General features: G+C 37.5%; 2 protein-coding genes across 3 annotated transcripts in view; both read right to left on the bottom strand.

Moving 5' to 3' along the window:
- Positions 1–339: 339 nt before the first annotated feature.
- Positions 340–14,237, bottom strand: part of LOC306848742 (espin-like) — a 75,804-nt gene continuing 61,906 nt past the window's right edge. The window contains exons 11-14 of one of the 2 annotated variants that reach the window (XM_079383483.1): positions 13,468–13,613; positions 12,335–12,691; positions 2,832–2,927; positions 340–1,712 (exon numbers count right to left, since the gene is read on the bottom strand). In XM_079383483.1, coding sequence (XP_079239609.1) covers positions 2,844–2,927; positions 12,335–12,691; positions 13,468–13,613 — 587 coding nt within the window. In that variant the 3' untranslated portion in view covers positions 340–1,712; positions 2,832–2,843. The remainder of the gene's footprint in view (positions 1,713–2,831; positions 2,928–12,334; positions 12,692–13,467; positions 13,614–14,237) is intronic. The other variant, XM_079383484.1, reaches the window with a different exon arrangement.
- LOC306848267 (espin-like protein) lies at positions 6,754–8,664 on the bottom strand (the record flags this gene model as incomplete). Its single annotated transcript, XM_079382724.1, has 1 exon — positions 6,754–8,664. One exon carries the CDS (start codon positions 8,662–8,664, stop codon positions 6,754–6,756), a length of 1,911 nt encoding a protein of 636 aa, XP_079238850.1.

The following is a 14,237-nucleotide window of genomic DNA, read 5'->3' as shown; positions in this document are numbered from 1 at the left end:
TACAAACGAGATAGCTTTCATTTGTGCACTTATGGCCAGACAGAAGACGTGGAGGTGTTTTATTCGTTTTATTTTTATTATAGTGGTTTTCTGGTACTGTAATTATAAAAAAAAAAAAAAAAAAAAAGCACATTGCTCCATCTGCTGGTAAAGTGTCACTACATAAGCTAAACCTTCATTGAAGTAGCTTCTATTATTTTACGTTAAATTATAACATGAAAAGAACAGTTTAAGCATGAGGAACTGGACTGTCACGTCATACAATGCAATATAATGTATTGGATGTGTTTTTGCGTAATAATTATTTCACAGGCACAGATTGTTGTTTTGATTTTTATTGCATTACTGTTGCCATTGGGAAAACGAAAGTTTACAATAGTCTGCCAATGAAAGCCAGACTGAAAACAGGAAAAACATGTAACTGACCATGATATTATTGGCCAATAAGAGTATTTCTAAATGGAGTAATTATGAATAGAAAATGTTCTAATGGCAATGACGTTCACATCTTTGTTTTCAGCATCATTATGGCATCTGATAAACGAAAGCAGAATGTTCCCAAACTCAAGGAGGACCATGCTTATCACATATACGTGTAACTTATGTAATCTTTTTTTTTTTTTTACAGTTGTACAGAAAAAAAAACACTCAAAATACATCATCTCTACCCATCGCACAGTGAAAGACTCAGGATAGACATATTGCGTTTATATGCATGTGTAAATATGCACACACATACACTTTCTCACACATCCACACACACATACAGATTCACATCCGGCACTTTTCTGATGTCTAGTTACTCTAAACACATTAATAACAATAAAGAGCAAGCTACAGTTGCCAAGCAGGGAAGGAAACGACAGCTTCATATTTGGGGAGCACAGCATGGCTGAATACACTGTAATGATTTCATGACATTTTAATCGACTTCCCTGCCAATGTAAACGTCCTGTGTAAATCTCAGTATAAAGGGTGACAGGGATTTTTTTTTAGACCATCAGATGCAATAGAATATTTAAGACATTGGCTTCTCTTGTGCAGTTATGGGTTTCACTCTGATCTTTTTTCATTAGTGTAGGCCTGAAATACATTCTGTGCTTGTTATCTGGGAAGACTTATATGGCCAATTCTAAGTTGTGATCTCTAACGCCACCTTTTGGTGAAACGTATATATAGTGCAAAGAGACTATAGGTAAAATGCTTCTTTTTTTGCATTTGTTTCTAACTTTGCATTTCCAAATTGCAGTTTTTTTTTAATGTAAGAAACATAGATGCACCATATATATGGACAGGACTATCATATCTAGGACTATCAAAGTGCCCCTATTGTGGATTTTGGAGAATTATGTTTCGTGCAGTGTGTAACAAAGCTCTAAGTGAATGAAAACATCCTGCAAAGTTTCAGAGCTTCAGAGCTCAATACAGTGAGACTGAGACGAAGCGATGCTGAAGCGGTCATCGAGCAGAACGCTGTCTGGTGACCCACGCCTGGTTTCTGGCAGATTCTGAACAGTGTCCTACAGAGAGTTGTGCGAGAGTGGAGGGGATGACTGGGAGTTTACTACTGTTTCGTTATGTCGCCTTTCTTTAAAATAATCTGCCGCTGCCACGGTGCCAGCTTGGTTTCATCATAGCCTAGCGTTCGTAGTCGCTCCAGTTCAGACTTCTCCTCATTCTCCTTTTCCATTCGCCGCCGTTCCTCCTCTTTTCTGCAGGGACGAGGAGAACAAAAGAAAGAGAAAAGCAGATGCAGTCACGTTTTTGATCAAATGACATCATGCACATTAATACAATCAAAACGTCAGAAATAGGATGTACTTCTACAACTATCACTAGTACTGCTATCACTAGTCAGTGTCTTACCGTTTCTGTTCCCTGTCCATCCAGGAGTGAATAAAAGAAATAGAGGATTACATGTATAGATGTATATGTTTACATTTTTGTACATTTGCTACAACAAAAAAAAAAAAAAAAAAAGGAAAATACAGTTTTACTTACATCTTATCACTTTGGTTTTATAATCCACACAAGACATTGAAAGGAAAAGACAGAAATTTACAGATTTGCATGGAAGAAATGTCAGGCATACTAAAGGCAGTTCTAGGCAGTTAATCTTAATCATTAGATCAGTTATGAATGATATAAATAAAGCTATTACTTGTATATTACTGATAATTGCAATATAAGTACTATTACTTACTTATGTGACCCTGGACCACACAACCAGTCTTAAGTATCATTTTTACACATGAAAGCTGAATAAATAAGCTTTCCATTGATGTATGGTTTGTTATGATAGGACCAAATTTAGCTGAGATACAACTATTTGAAAATCTGGAATCTGACGGTGCAAAAAAAAATCAAAATATTGAGAAAATCGCCTTTAAAGTTGTCCAAATGAAGTTCTAAGCAATGCAGATTACTAATCAAAAATTAAGTTTTGATATATTTACGGTAAGAAATATCTTCATGGATCTTTACTTAATATCCTAATGATTTTTTGGCATAAAAGAAAAATGCATATTTTGACCCATGCAATGTATTTTTGGCTTTTGCTATAAATAAACCCCAGCGACTTAAGACTGGTTTGTGCTCCAGGGTCACATATTACTATTACCGGTATTTGAAATTGGCAAACAAAACAAGACAAAACAAAAAACTTTATTGTAAAGGTTATGTTCATTTTTCAAGCTAAACACTAAGTTTAAATATAAATGTGCCACATATATAATCAACTTTACCATAGTAGTAAAAACTAGAGGGAATAGAAAACAGTAAAACTTGAGGTTGACGGTAAAAGAAGCACACAGAAAGACACAATCAAGAGCTCTGGCTTTAACTTACTTCTCTTCTTCCATCTTTTTCTTCATGATATCTCTCCTCCAGGCAGGCAATGAAGCCAAACGGGCCGCCTCTTCTTCAGCCTGACACACACACAGAGAAGAAGAACAAATAGCTGTAGATGAGATCAGAAAAGATTTGTTTTCACTACAGTGCCAAAAAAAGGGATGAGTCTATAAATACTCTGAATTTTTTTTTTTTTATTGAATTTACTAATTTTTTTTTTTTAAGGTAAGGAGTTGCAATCAATTTATTTTAGCTACTTTACTTTAGCTAACAAATTTAGTTGACTAGCTTTCAACATTTTTTTAATTTAAATGTAGCTAAAATGAATTGTTCGCAACCACTTACCTTAAAAATTTTTTTCAGTGTACAAACCACAAAACACTGTAGTGCATACCAGTATGAAAACATATCTTTACTTGTGGAGTACTGGAAATTACACATAATTTGTCTGGATTTCAAAAAAAGACTGTAGGGTGTCACTTCATAGGCCTACATGTGAAAAAGTGTTTTTGTGTACTGAACATATTCACAATAGCAAAGCCACTCTTACTATATTGCTTAAGTGCAGTTTTGAGCTGTTATATCTGTTATAATGCGACTAGACTCAAGTGCTCCAGCGCAAAACATCTTTGAAAAATGTCATGGTTATTGTGCCAAAACACTTGATCATGCTCCTAAAATGTAGACAGTTTCTGCTCTCAGACAGGCAGTGTGTGCACACAGTGTGAAAAGTGATCTTCTTCCTCCATTCAGATGTAACTATAGCCCAGTGGAGGAGGTGGCCTTCTTCAGCTTCTCATTTCCCCTCGGTGTGGATTGATTACCTCAACTGTTACTGTGAAGCCACATCACTGGTAACAGCCCAAGTATCTATGTAAACTAATCTGTGTCTTAATATTTCATTATTCCCCTGGGAATTATATGCCGATAAAAAAAAAAAAAAAAAAGATAAAATATAATAAAAACAGATAGATGAAGATGCTTATATGAGAGTGTAACTAGGAATGATAAAACACACTGATGGCATTTCTTTCCATATAAGAATCAGATTAAGCAATTGGGTGCTCTCCCATTAATAATGTAATACTGCAATGATGCGTTGCCTTCAGATTTTGATCAATAGTTCAAAAAATGTAAATGACCTTCTGCATCAGCTCACTTAAAGATACAATATGTCCATAAAGAAGGCTTTACTGAATCTATAGAAGGAAAGACAATCCAATGTTTTAGGGTTATTGAGTCGAAAGGTTTGTAAAAGTTACTAAAAACTGCATTCAAGAAAGATATTGCAAGAAATTCTCCAACGGAGAGATACATCTATGCATCTCGTGAAAATGATATGTTTTAAAATAAAGATATTGCATAAAAAAAAAATATTGCATATTTTTGTACCATTATACACGGTTGCATTATATGACTGCTTCCCCCAAAACTGTCTGTAGATATTTTAGAGTTTATTTGTCATTTTCATTAGACTCTTACTAACGAATCCTGTCTGGACACAATGACAAATAAACAAATAATTAGTGTAAGAGTAAAAAAATAAGCCTAATGTTCTTTGTTCAGAATAAAATTATTCTTTTCATTTTGGTTGTGGAAATATGACCTGAAATATAGCTCTGTGAAATTAACGCATTTGGGCACTTTATTTTAAGATTCAATTCAAAGTAACTATTAACTATGACTTTTGCCTAAATAAAGTGCTAATTTGCTGCTTATTAATAATTAGTAAGGTAGTTAAGTTTAGGTATTGGGTAGGATTAGGGATGTAGAATAAGATATTAATATGTGCTTAATTACTACTAATAAACGGCTAATATTCTAGTAATATGCATGCTAATAAGCAACTAGTTAAGAGACCCTATTTACTTTTACCTGAAAATATACAACACATGCAGCAGAACAAAGTTTTAACATGGTGCTTATTTAGTATCTGCAGTTACATACTTTTCCACTTTAAATTCTTTCAATGCTTGTGGAGCTGAAATCACACTTCGACCACCGTCCTGCCTTCTTAAGGAAATGCAGCTAAATGCCCTCTGGAACACAGCTTGAGCTTGACTCCAAAAATAGCTTTGATGCCACAGTTAACTCTCTAATTCTTATTTAACTCTTTAGCTAATTAAGTTCATGGAACCTGACTGCACTCTTAAAAATAAAGGTGCTTAAGATCACAGCGATGCTATAGAAGAACCATTTTTGGTTCCACCAAGAACCATTCAGTCAAAGGTTATTTAAAGAACTATCTCTTTCTTGCTTTTTTATAATCTGAAGAACCTTCTTTCGCCACAAAGAACCTTTTGTGAAACAGAAAGGTTCTTCAGATGTTAAAGATACTTTATGGAACCATTTAGACAAAAAAGGTTCTTCTATGGCATCGTGAAGCACCTTTATTTTTAAGAGTGTAAAGTTCATTATTACTGTACTAAGAGATACTATTGGTAACACTTTATTTTAAGGTCTAATTGCTTATTAGCATGCATATTACTAGAATATTAGTAGTAATATTAATGCCTTATTCTACATCCCTAATCCTACCCAATACCTAAACTTAATAACTACCTTACTAACTATTAATAAGCAGCAAATTAGGAGTTTATTGAAGGAAAAGTCGTAGTTAATAGTCAACAAGTGTTCCCTATTCTAAAGTGTTACCGCACTATTAAATGGAAACAGTGGCCTTTTTAAATATTTGTTCTTCTTATAAAGGCGTTCAATCATTTTATTAATATTAGAATAGGAAATCACAAATGAAATGATGACTGAAGTGTCCAATCATAAACTTAAGATTTATTTAATTTTGTAAATATTTCTCAAAAACAAACAAACCATCAAACTGACACGTCAAACGTGGCTAGACAGAACAAAAGTGTACCAGCTGAACAATATAAACGTCAATGTTATGTGTAAAAAAACCTCTTATGAATACCAATGGCAATAAAAACCCATTTCTAAGTAGAAATTTCTTTTTAAAACCTCTTAAAAACAACATTGCCAAAAACAATTGGTAATAAAAGACAATCAAACTGAAAGATAAACAAAAGGTCAAGAATACACATCTACAAATGTGTCATTGTTGAATGGATAAAGGCATTGATTATGTTCAGCTGTGTGTTCTTAAATAACTCAAAACACGGCAAGAACACTAAGACGTTCCCGCTTTTCCTAAACAACAACTCTGATCATTTCCAAATAATTATGCAACATGCAGAATAAACCATTTAAAACAGATGATGCAAAAACATATCGTATTGGTAATCTATGTCTGTGATACGCTCAACTGTAAGTCATACAAATAAGAAAGAACAATAGTTAAAGTTACAAAATTCAAATGGCTTTTAATAAATGAATCTGAAAGAATTCCATTAATAAACAAAATGCTAGTTTTAAAAATGGTCAGAATACTTTTATATTTAATTTCAAGAAAATGCATTTTGCGCTTCATTGATGGATGATTTAAAGCACTTTGAACAGATAGATATTACTGTTCAAATGAATTAGCACACTTAAAGCCTGAGTGTATTATTGGACTGTTTGAATCTTACACACTCAGTGAAAAGCTGATATTCTGCTTTTCTGTCACTTCACCTTGTGAGATGTAGTGCTTTCTCTGTATTTATTGTTTTATCTGCATGAAAGCAATTTACTAAATAAATACATTTTAAACAGCTGCAAGGCTATTTATTTGCCTCTGTGTATTTGTATCTCTAAAGCTTTTCATGGCTATTAAATAGATACATATTAAATTCAGCATGATGCTATTAACTTGAATTTCAAAACGATTACAGCTCAACTTTTGATTGCTTCTTCTGACATTTCCGGCTGCCTCAAACCGCTTGCTAAACTGCTTAAAGCATCTCCTGATAATTGTGTTTCATCCTTCAAATAAGTTGACCTGATTAGTCAGATGTCAAACATCTCAGCCTCCTTCTCTTTCCAGAAGGCGAAGCTTCGATCAATGTATCGAATGATTTCCTCATTGCTAAACTCTTTAAGTTCATAGATAAGCTTGATGGAGTCCTCATTGGGCTCATCTTTAATATTTTCTGGGCCCTGTTCGTTCGCAGTATTAATGCATGGGGCTTGTGTCTGGGGGCTTTCCGCTGTTGCGGTCGCTTGCGGTACAGCGTTTTCTGACTGCGGTGCATCCTGTGCTGCATGTGGTAGTTGAACTTCAGTACTACTCTTCTGTATTTCCATATCATTTATAATAGTCTCAGCTGAGTTCTCAGAAGTGCCCTGCTGGGTGGCCGCTGCAGAGTCGTCTGGGTGTCCATTAAGGACTTCTGGTGGTGAAACACTTGGGAGATCTGCATCAGCTGGAGCGTCTTGCGGTATATTCACAGACGCCTGCAGAATCTCCGGAGGCAGAATGAGCTCAGCCGCTTCCAGCAGCCCGCCGTCCTCCACAGAGTCACCGAAATAATTCACCTTGATATCTTCGAAGCCATCCGACCAATCGCGTTTCCCGCTCTCAATGCTCTCCATGACCTCTCGGTGGAACTGGCGGATCACTTCCCACGGGTGACTGCCTAGTCTGTCAAACATCTCGTAGCAAAGCAAGTGGCGAAACTTCCGTTCAGTGCGCGACATGTTCATCTCCAGAAGCTGGAAGTAGCCTAGCATGAAAAGGTCAAGGGTTAGATTCTCATATTGAACCGGAGACCCATTGATGTGGGGAAGGAAGTGCTCGGGCCAGTAGATCATCTGAGCTCGACTGAGTCTGCGGATTTGTCGCGTGGGCACCTGGCTCATAATGGTCCTCCAGTGGCCAAGAAGATTTCCCACCACCTGTCTCTGTTTCATGAAATACAGCAGTTGGTCATCCTCCATTTGCATGGTGCCTTCGGGCTTTGCCAGGTTGTGATAATACAGGGAATGGGAGTCGTTCTCCTCGACACTCAGAGTCTTCCCTCTTCCTGAGCACTTGTAGGCTTCAGTCATTGTGTACTTTCTCCAGTGCTCCAGGAACAGAAACACAATCCTCTCCTTGCGCATCTCGATGCACTCCTGGACGTAGCTCAGGTCCGTTTGCACTTCTAGACTGCGGGTGAGATGCTCTGAGGTTAGTGGGTTCATAGGGTTCTCTGAGGTTAGTGGGTTCATAGATGGTCCAGACCCAGCGTACGTCAAAGGTACATGGGACTGCGTTATAGGTTCCTCATTCACCAATGGTAAATCTCGATCTATCGGCGACACATCTCCGGCTTGCGAGAGGCTCTCACTTAAAGAAAACAGCAACTCATCCTCCAGGATAGGCTCTGATGGGTAGCTGCATTCACTAACCGCCGGCAAAGACCTCGTCCGCTTGTATATGCGGTTTGTTTTGTCGTCCTCGTACTTTGACTGGCTATGAATTTCGTAATTGGCTTTCAGGCTCTTCACAGACACGCCACACTGCTTAATCTCCTTCTCCACCTCCTCTCGAGTGGAGAATGATTGCGATCGGCCAATGTTTCCAGAACTGGAGATCCCCGTCTGGCCTTTTCCGCTCTTCAGACCTTCATATGTATATCCTTCATTGATCATTTCCAGAATATCGATCTCCTTTCCGCCCAAAGTGGCGAGCAGAATAGCCATGCTTTTTAGCAGCGTGGAGATCTTACTGCACCAGGCAGGCAAGTCTTCTGCTTGCCCATGAACCTGTTTGGGGTTGACAGAGAAGTGGTCTTGGTTCAAGGCTGCAGACACAGGTAGGAGTTGCTTCAACTCTTGCTCCAGCTGTTCCAGGTCTTTCTCCACCTCTGTCACTTTGTGCATGACCTGGAGGTTCTCGATCTGCTTCTCAATGCGGATGAGGTCGTCCTCTGTCATCAGTTCTCCAAAGGGACCCAGTATAGCATTGTGTACGTGTGAATAATGCCAGTCTTGGGCTTGATAGTATCCACTGGCAGCGAACTAAAGTAGGTTCAGAGGAGGATATAGAAGGGAACAAAAACAGAGGTGGGGTGCTCTTCAGCCTGTGGATCCGATGCGTTACATACACGCCTTTAAAAGCCTCTTCACCCCAAACGTTTCAAACTTTACATGAATTTAGTGGTGCGATGATACTGCCTTGTTTTGACTGAGTTGACTTTATTTGCAAAAGAAGCTTGAGGGGGGAAAAAACGTAGCTGAGTCTGGCAAGACTTATAAATGTATTGTATGAGTTTTTGTTACGATCGACTAAATATATTAAAAATACTCTGGGTTGCTTTTAAACGATTGCCTATGGACACAATCAGTGACATGCTGTTGGATTTTACAAATAATAATGTCAATGCAATCCTCAGTTTGTAAAAAGTAACAGGAACTATATAGTAAAACACTTACTGTAGATGTATAGACAAGCGGGCCAGTGGATTTAAAAGCTCATAGTTTGTGTAAAAGCACTTGCATATCTCATTAGTTACTATTTGAGCAGTGAAGTTACCTAAACTATCCTTTTGAGTTGGGACTACTTGGAGTTACGAGTTACCAGCATAATATTTGTGGATAGAGTGTGCATAACGCTCCATGTAAATATGTTTGTTTATGCATGGAGCTGATATGTTATGTCTCTTGCTGATATGGCAATCAAATCAAACTGAGGTTACGTTTTTTTTTTTTTGTCATAGCATGAATTAAAAGATTTTGTACAGAGAGAGGGTTGGTAAGCAATTCTGTAACAACAGTTTCATGACACCACAATGTTAAAGAATTATGGCTATACCACTGAAACTATGTGATAGCTATATATTTTGGAGTGCTGGCCACTTGTTTGCTAGTCTTTCATTGTAAGTGTATTTAAAGTAAGTCTTGTATATTGCAAGTGTATTTACAGTATGTTTTTCAAACTGAGTACAAGTCTAAATTTAATTCCTGTAATTGCACAGCCTGCCACAGATGCTGTCCATATAGACATTCATTTGAAAGTTACCCAGATGCTTCCTTTAAGTGTGAAATTCATGTGTACTTTATCTGTCAATTATATTTAGCTCATGTTTCCAAGGGACTTGACTAGATGCACATGGTCTAAACAAATAAATAAATACTGAGCCACTTTCAGGACGTTAACAAGATGTATGAAGGTATAAGATAAAAATAAAGCGCTTAATGAGTAGAACGAGCAAGACGACCAACTGCACTTCATGCCGTAAGCTCCAGTTGCAGTGTGAAGGGGCTTTGCATCACACCACTGAATCCCCATGTAAAAACTTAGAGCTGTCATGCACCATCGCCAGTAAGCCACATTCAACTAATACTTCCTTAGTAAATGTCAAACACACTTAGGCTTGTCTTGAGATGGTCACAACAGCCCCAAATTAAACACTGCATCACTCAACACAGAGTAAAGGAAAAGCCAACCAAATGTCACACTGCGAAATACTCTCTTGAAACCCCACACTGTGAAACCCAGACCAAAACTGAAAATTGAGTTTTATTTTTGGTTTTCAGACGGAGACTTACCATAAGCTGAAAACCTTGATTGAGCAGTAATATTAAACTCTTAAAGGTCTAGTTAGACCAATCAGAGCCAACTGTAACTGTAACAACTGTGTGTTTGTTTTACCTGCCATATGACTTTGCCGTCAAGTACATGCCAGAGGGACACATCGATGTGTTCACAATTAAGAAACATATATGCAAGAACAGAGTAGACAGCAAACGGGATTCAATAAGTAATCTGGCCTATCTTACTGGTACCTGATGTCATGATAAACAATGTTCAAATGGACAAAATATATACACATATACTACTCTCATATTATATTGTTCATGTCATTGAGAAATAATATCTCACCCCAACACTAATTATCCATCCTTGCATCTATTAACAACAAATTTCTAAGATTTATGTGCTGACAATTCCTGCTAACCTGAAAATGTATTTATGAAATAATTCAGAGCTGCGTAGATGTTCGCTCATTCACACCACACTGCTTTAGTTACCCTCAGATATCATAAACTTATTATACAATTTATCATTCATGGAGAAGTGAAAGATCACATGCATCATTTTTGCAATTAGTAGCTCTTGCATATAGTTTTTTAAAGGAGAAAACTCAAACAAAAATCCCCATGCAGACACCCACTGCTCCTCTATCCTCCATGTAGACAGATCAAACCTCAATTTCACAGCTATAATTTACATTTGAAATCATAAGCATTTTTAAAATCCAAAGAGGAGATAATATAGCTCACACTGCTAAAACTACAGGAGGATAGCGCTGATGTCAGAAGCTGAGAAAGTGCATTCATTTCATTTATTCATTTTAAAAGTTAAATTGTTAGAGTTCTTTTTTTTATAAACAATTAAGGTGCATTGTATGTATAAAGACAATATGCATACTGTGCGCAGAATACATCTGCTGGAGAAACCGTAGTATGAACAGTAGAATGCTAGTACGTGATTATTTAACATGCTTAAGGACCCCTTGAAATGCCTTGACATAATTTCCTCCCCTGCATTGATGGATATCCTACAGAAACAGGAAGTGGGGCAATATTGAGGAGTTTAATAGTGAATATGTGTTCCCTGATCTAAAGTGCTACCAGACACACTGATGAACTATGATTTGCTTCTTTCTAATGCTAGTCAGTGGCACATATGATTGTTTGGGAGTGGTCATTTTCATTCTAGCAAGCATTTTATGGGACAAAAATTTGTCATAAGTAATTTTTTTTGTTTGTTTAACCAGATAATAACGATTATTTTGTGCATGCATATACATTTTGTCGGCTCTTAGGAATATACAGCCCGATCTCACGGCAATTCGTACATATTTTACGAAGTGGCTAATTCGTACGAATTCGTATGACCTCACTCGTACAAATTCATACGATTTTTGCTTAATCGTACGTATTTTACGAGTTGCCAATTTGTATGAATTTGTACGAATGACCTACACCTAACCCCGCCCCTAAACCTACCCGTCACTGGGGTTTAGACAAATGGTACTAAATCGTACGAGTGAGGTCGTATGAGTGAGAATTAGCCACCTCGTAAAATACGTACGAATTGCCGTGAGATAGCGTTGGAATATACTAGCATATAAATGACCTTAAAGGAATAGTTCACCCAAAAATGAAAATTTTGTCATCATTTACTCACCCTCAATGTTGTTCCAAACCTGTATAAGCTTCTTTCTTAAGTTGAACACAAAAGAAGATATTTTGAAAAACATTTAAGAACCATACAGGTGTTGGTCCCCATTGACTTCCATAGGATTTCTTTCCCTCCTATGGAAGTCAATGGGGACCAACACCTGTTTGGTTCTTAAACTTTTTTCAAAATATCTTCTTTTGTGTTCATCATAATGGAACGATATGAGGGTGAGTAGATGATGACAAAATTTTTGGGTGAACTATTCCTTTAAACGCATGGACTCAAAGCCACAAATGTCCAATTTTAATTCTGTGGGGTCTTTAAGTATGTTATGAAGCTGTAATAATGTTGACATTTTGGATAAGAGATGCACTGCCCCAGCTTATGTTTAAAACACCCAGCTGCTTCATCACTCACCTTTCTCTTGTTCTCATCCTCCTCCTGCATCTTCACCTGTAGTTTCCTCACCATCACCTGTCTCTTCCACTCAGGGATGGCTCGGCCCTGCTCGTCATGTGTGGGCACCAGACTCTCCACGTCCACCACGCTGGACTTGCTCTGGACAGCAGGAGTATTTCCATTGACGGCCGTTGCGAGCTTCTCGCTGCTCTGTGAAGTGGGCAGGTTCTGGGGCGACCCGCCGCTGGTCGTGGGAGCGGGTGGAGTGGGTGGCGTGGGTGGACAAGCAGGCGGTGGAGATTCTGGCTTTGCAGACTGCGTGTTGTTGGGCTGGGGTTTTGGCAGAGGCTCTGGCGGCGACGACGGACGTTCCTCCTAAAGATCAATCAGAAAAGAATATTCCAGACAAAAATATAGACATGTTCACAGTTGCTAAAATGGAAGTTTATCAATGGTTCTTTATAACATCTAATGAACTCATCTAATCAACTCTCATCTTATAAAGTTCACTTGCAATGAGGATAATGATTTTTTAATTTTTTCTCCTTTATTTATACAGCACTTTATACAGTGCAGGTTTGTACAGTGCTAAACAGGAAAATAATGACTCATTGATGCAAACAGAATTTAGTTCAGCTGTAGAGCAGCTCTGAAAAAACAATCGTAAACAATAACGAGTCAGTTGAATTCAGTTCATTGTTGATTCGGTTTGGTTCAATATAACTGAGTTAAGTCCATCAACTATGAAACGAGTCTAATTCATATATAAATAGATCGATGGATATATAGAACAGCAATAAATGTGTGCTATTGTATTGCATCTCCCATACTGATTTACACAAGCCTCACACTGGTGGATAATCATTAGCGTTTCTAATGCAAACACTATTATGTCACATCTCAAGCCAAACAGTGGCAGTCACACTCAAACGAGAGATCAAAACTCGTTTCATGAGACAAAGTACTTTTAATTGATGAGATTTACCATTAGGAATAAACATAAAAGCTTAAAGCAAGCTCAAACATTGCAATAATAACAATGTCCTTGACAGACTTCAGGAAATGCAGCCTCATATTGAAAGGCTCTCCAAGAAATGCTTTCATTCCATAAGTAAGAAGTAAATTAGTGAAAGAAAGGGAGTGTGACCTACATTGTTCCCCGCTGTGCCGCTGTTAGTGTAGACGGTCGTGTAGCCTTTACTCTGAGGTGTTGGCTTCAGGCTCCTCCCAGCTTTAATTTCGGCCAGAAGCTCAGAATTATCTCCAGTGGGGGACATCATGTTGAAGGATTTATTGCCTGTGATAAAAGACAAGAGGGAAACTGAGCCAGGATGGATGGATGCATGATGAGAAAGAGAGAGACACACCGGACAAGCTTCTCTCCTAAATATTTAATTCAAAACCCCAGACGTCTAAACAAATGTCTAAAGCAGTCAGTAACTCGTGTGCTGGTACTAAATAGTTACCAATGAAAGGAATCCACTCACTGAATGAAGTATTAAAACATAGAAAAGACTCAGGTAAAGCTCAATTTGAAGAAAAACGAACAAAGAAAAGATCAGGCCTTTGTTGAAGCCATCAAAATGATTTCAAATCTATGACATATTCGATTGCTCTGACCCCTGCTATAATATGTATAATCCTTTACAGCAAATTAGAATGACAGAGGCTGGCAAATGAGGACAAACGGGATTTTATGAGACTCGTGATGTGAAAATATTGAACTTATTCATTTAAAGATTGTTATATAACATCATCTACTTGACCAATAGCGGCCTGTGCTTTAGTCCCATAATACATTACAGTGCCAGGAAACAAAAGGAGATCTTTTAACAATCTCTAGAAACAAACACACATTCATTTTGCTGCTTTAATGTGATTTTATCCACTTTATATTTACAAATGTAACAACGTGAACAAA

The sequence above is a fragment of the Barbus barbus genome (genome assembly GCF_936440315.1).
Source record: "Barbus barbus genome assembly, chromosome: 28".
Taxonomy (NCBI): Eukaryota; Metazoa; Chordata; class Actinopteri; order Cypriniformes; family Cyprinidae; genus Barbus; species Barbus barbus.
Note: the sequence above shows the minus strand (reverse complement) of the source record. Positions and strands in the feature narration are given on the sequence as shown.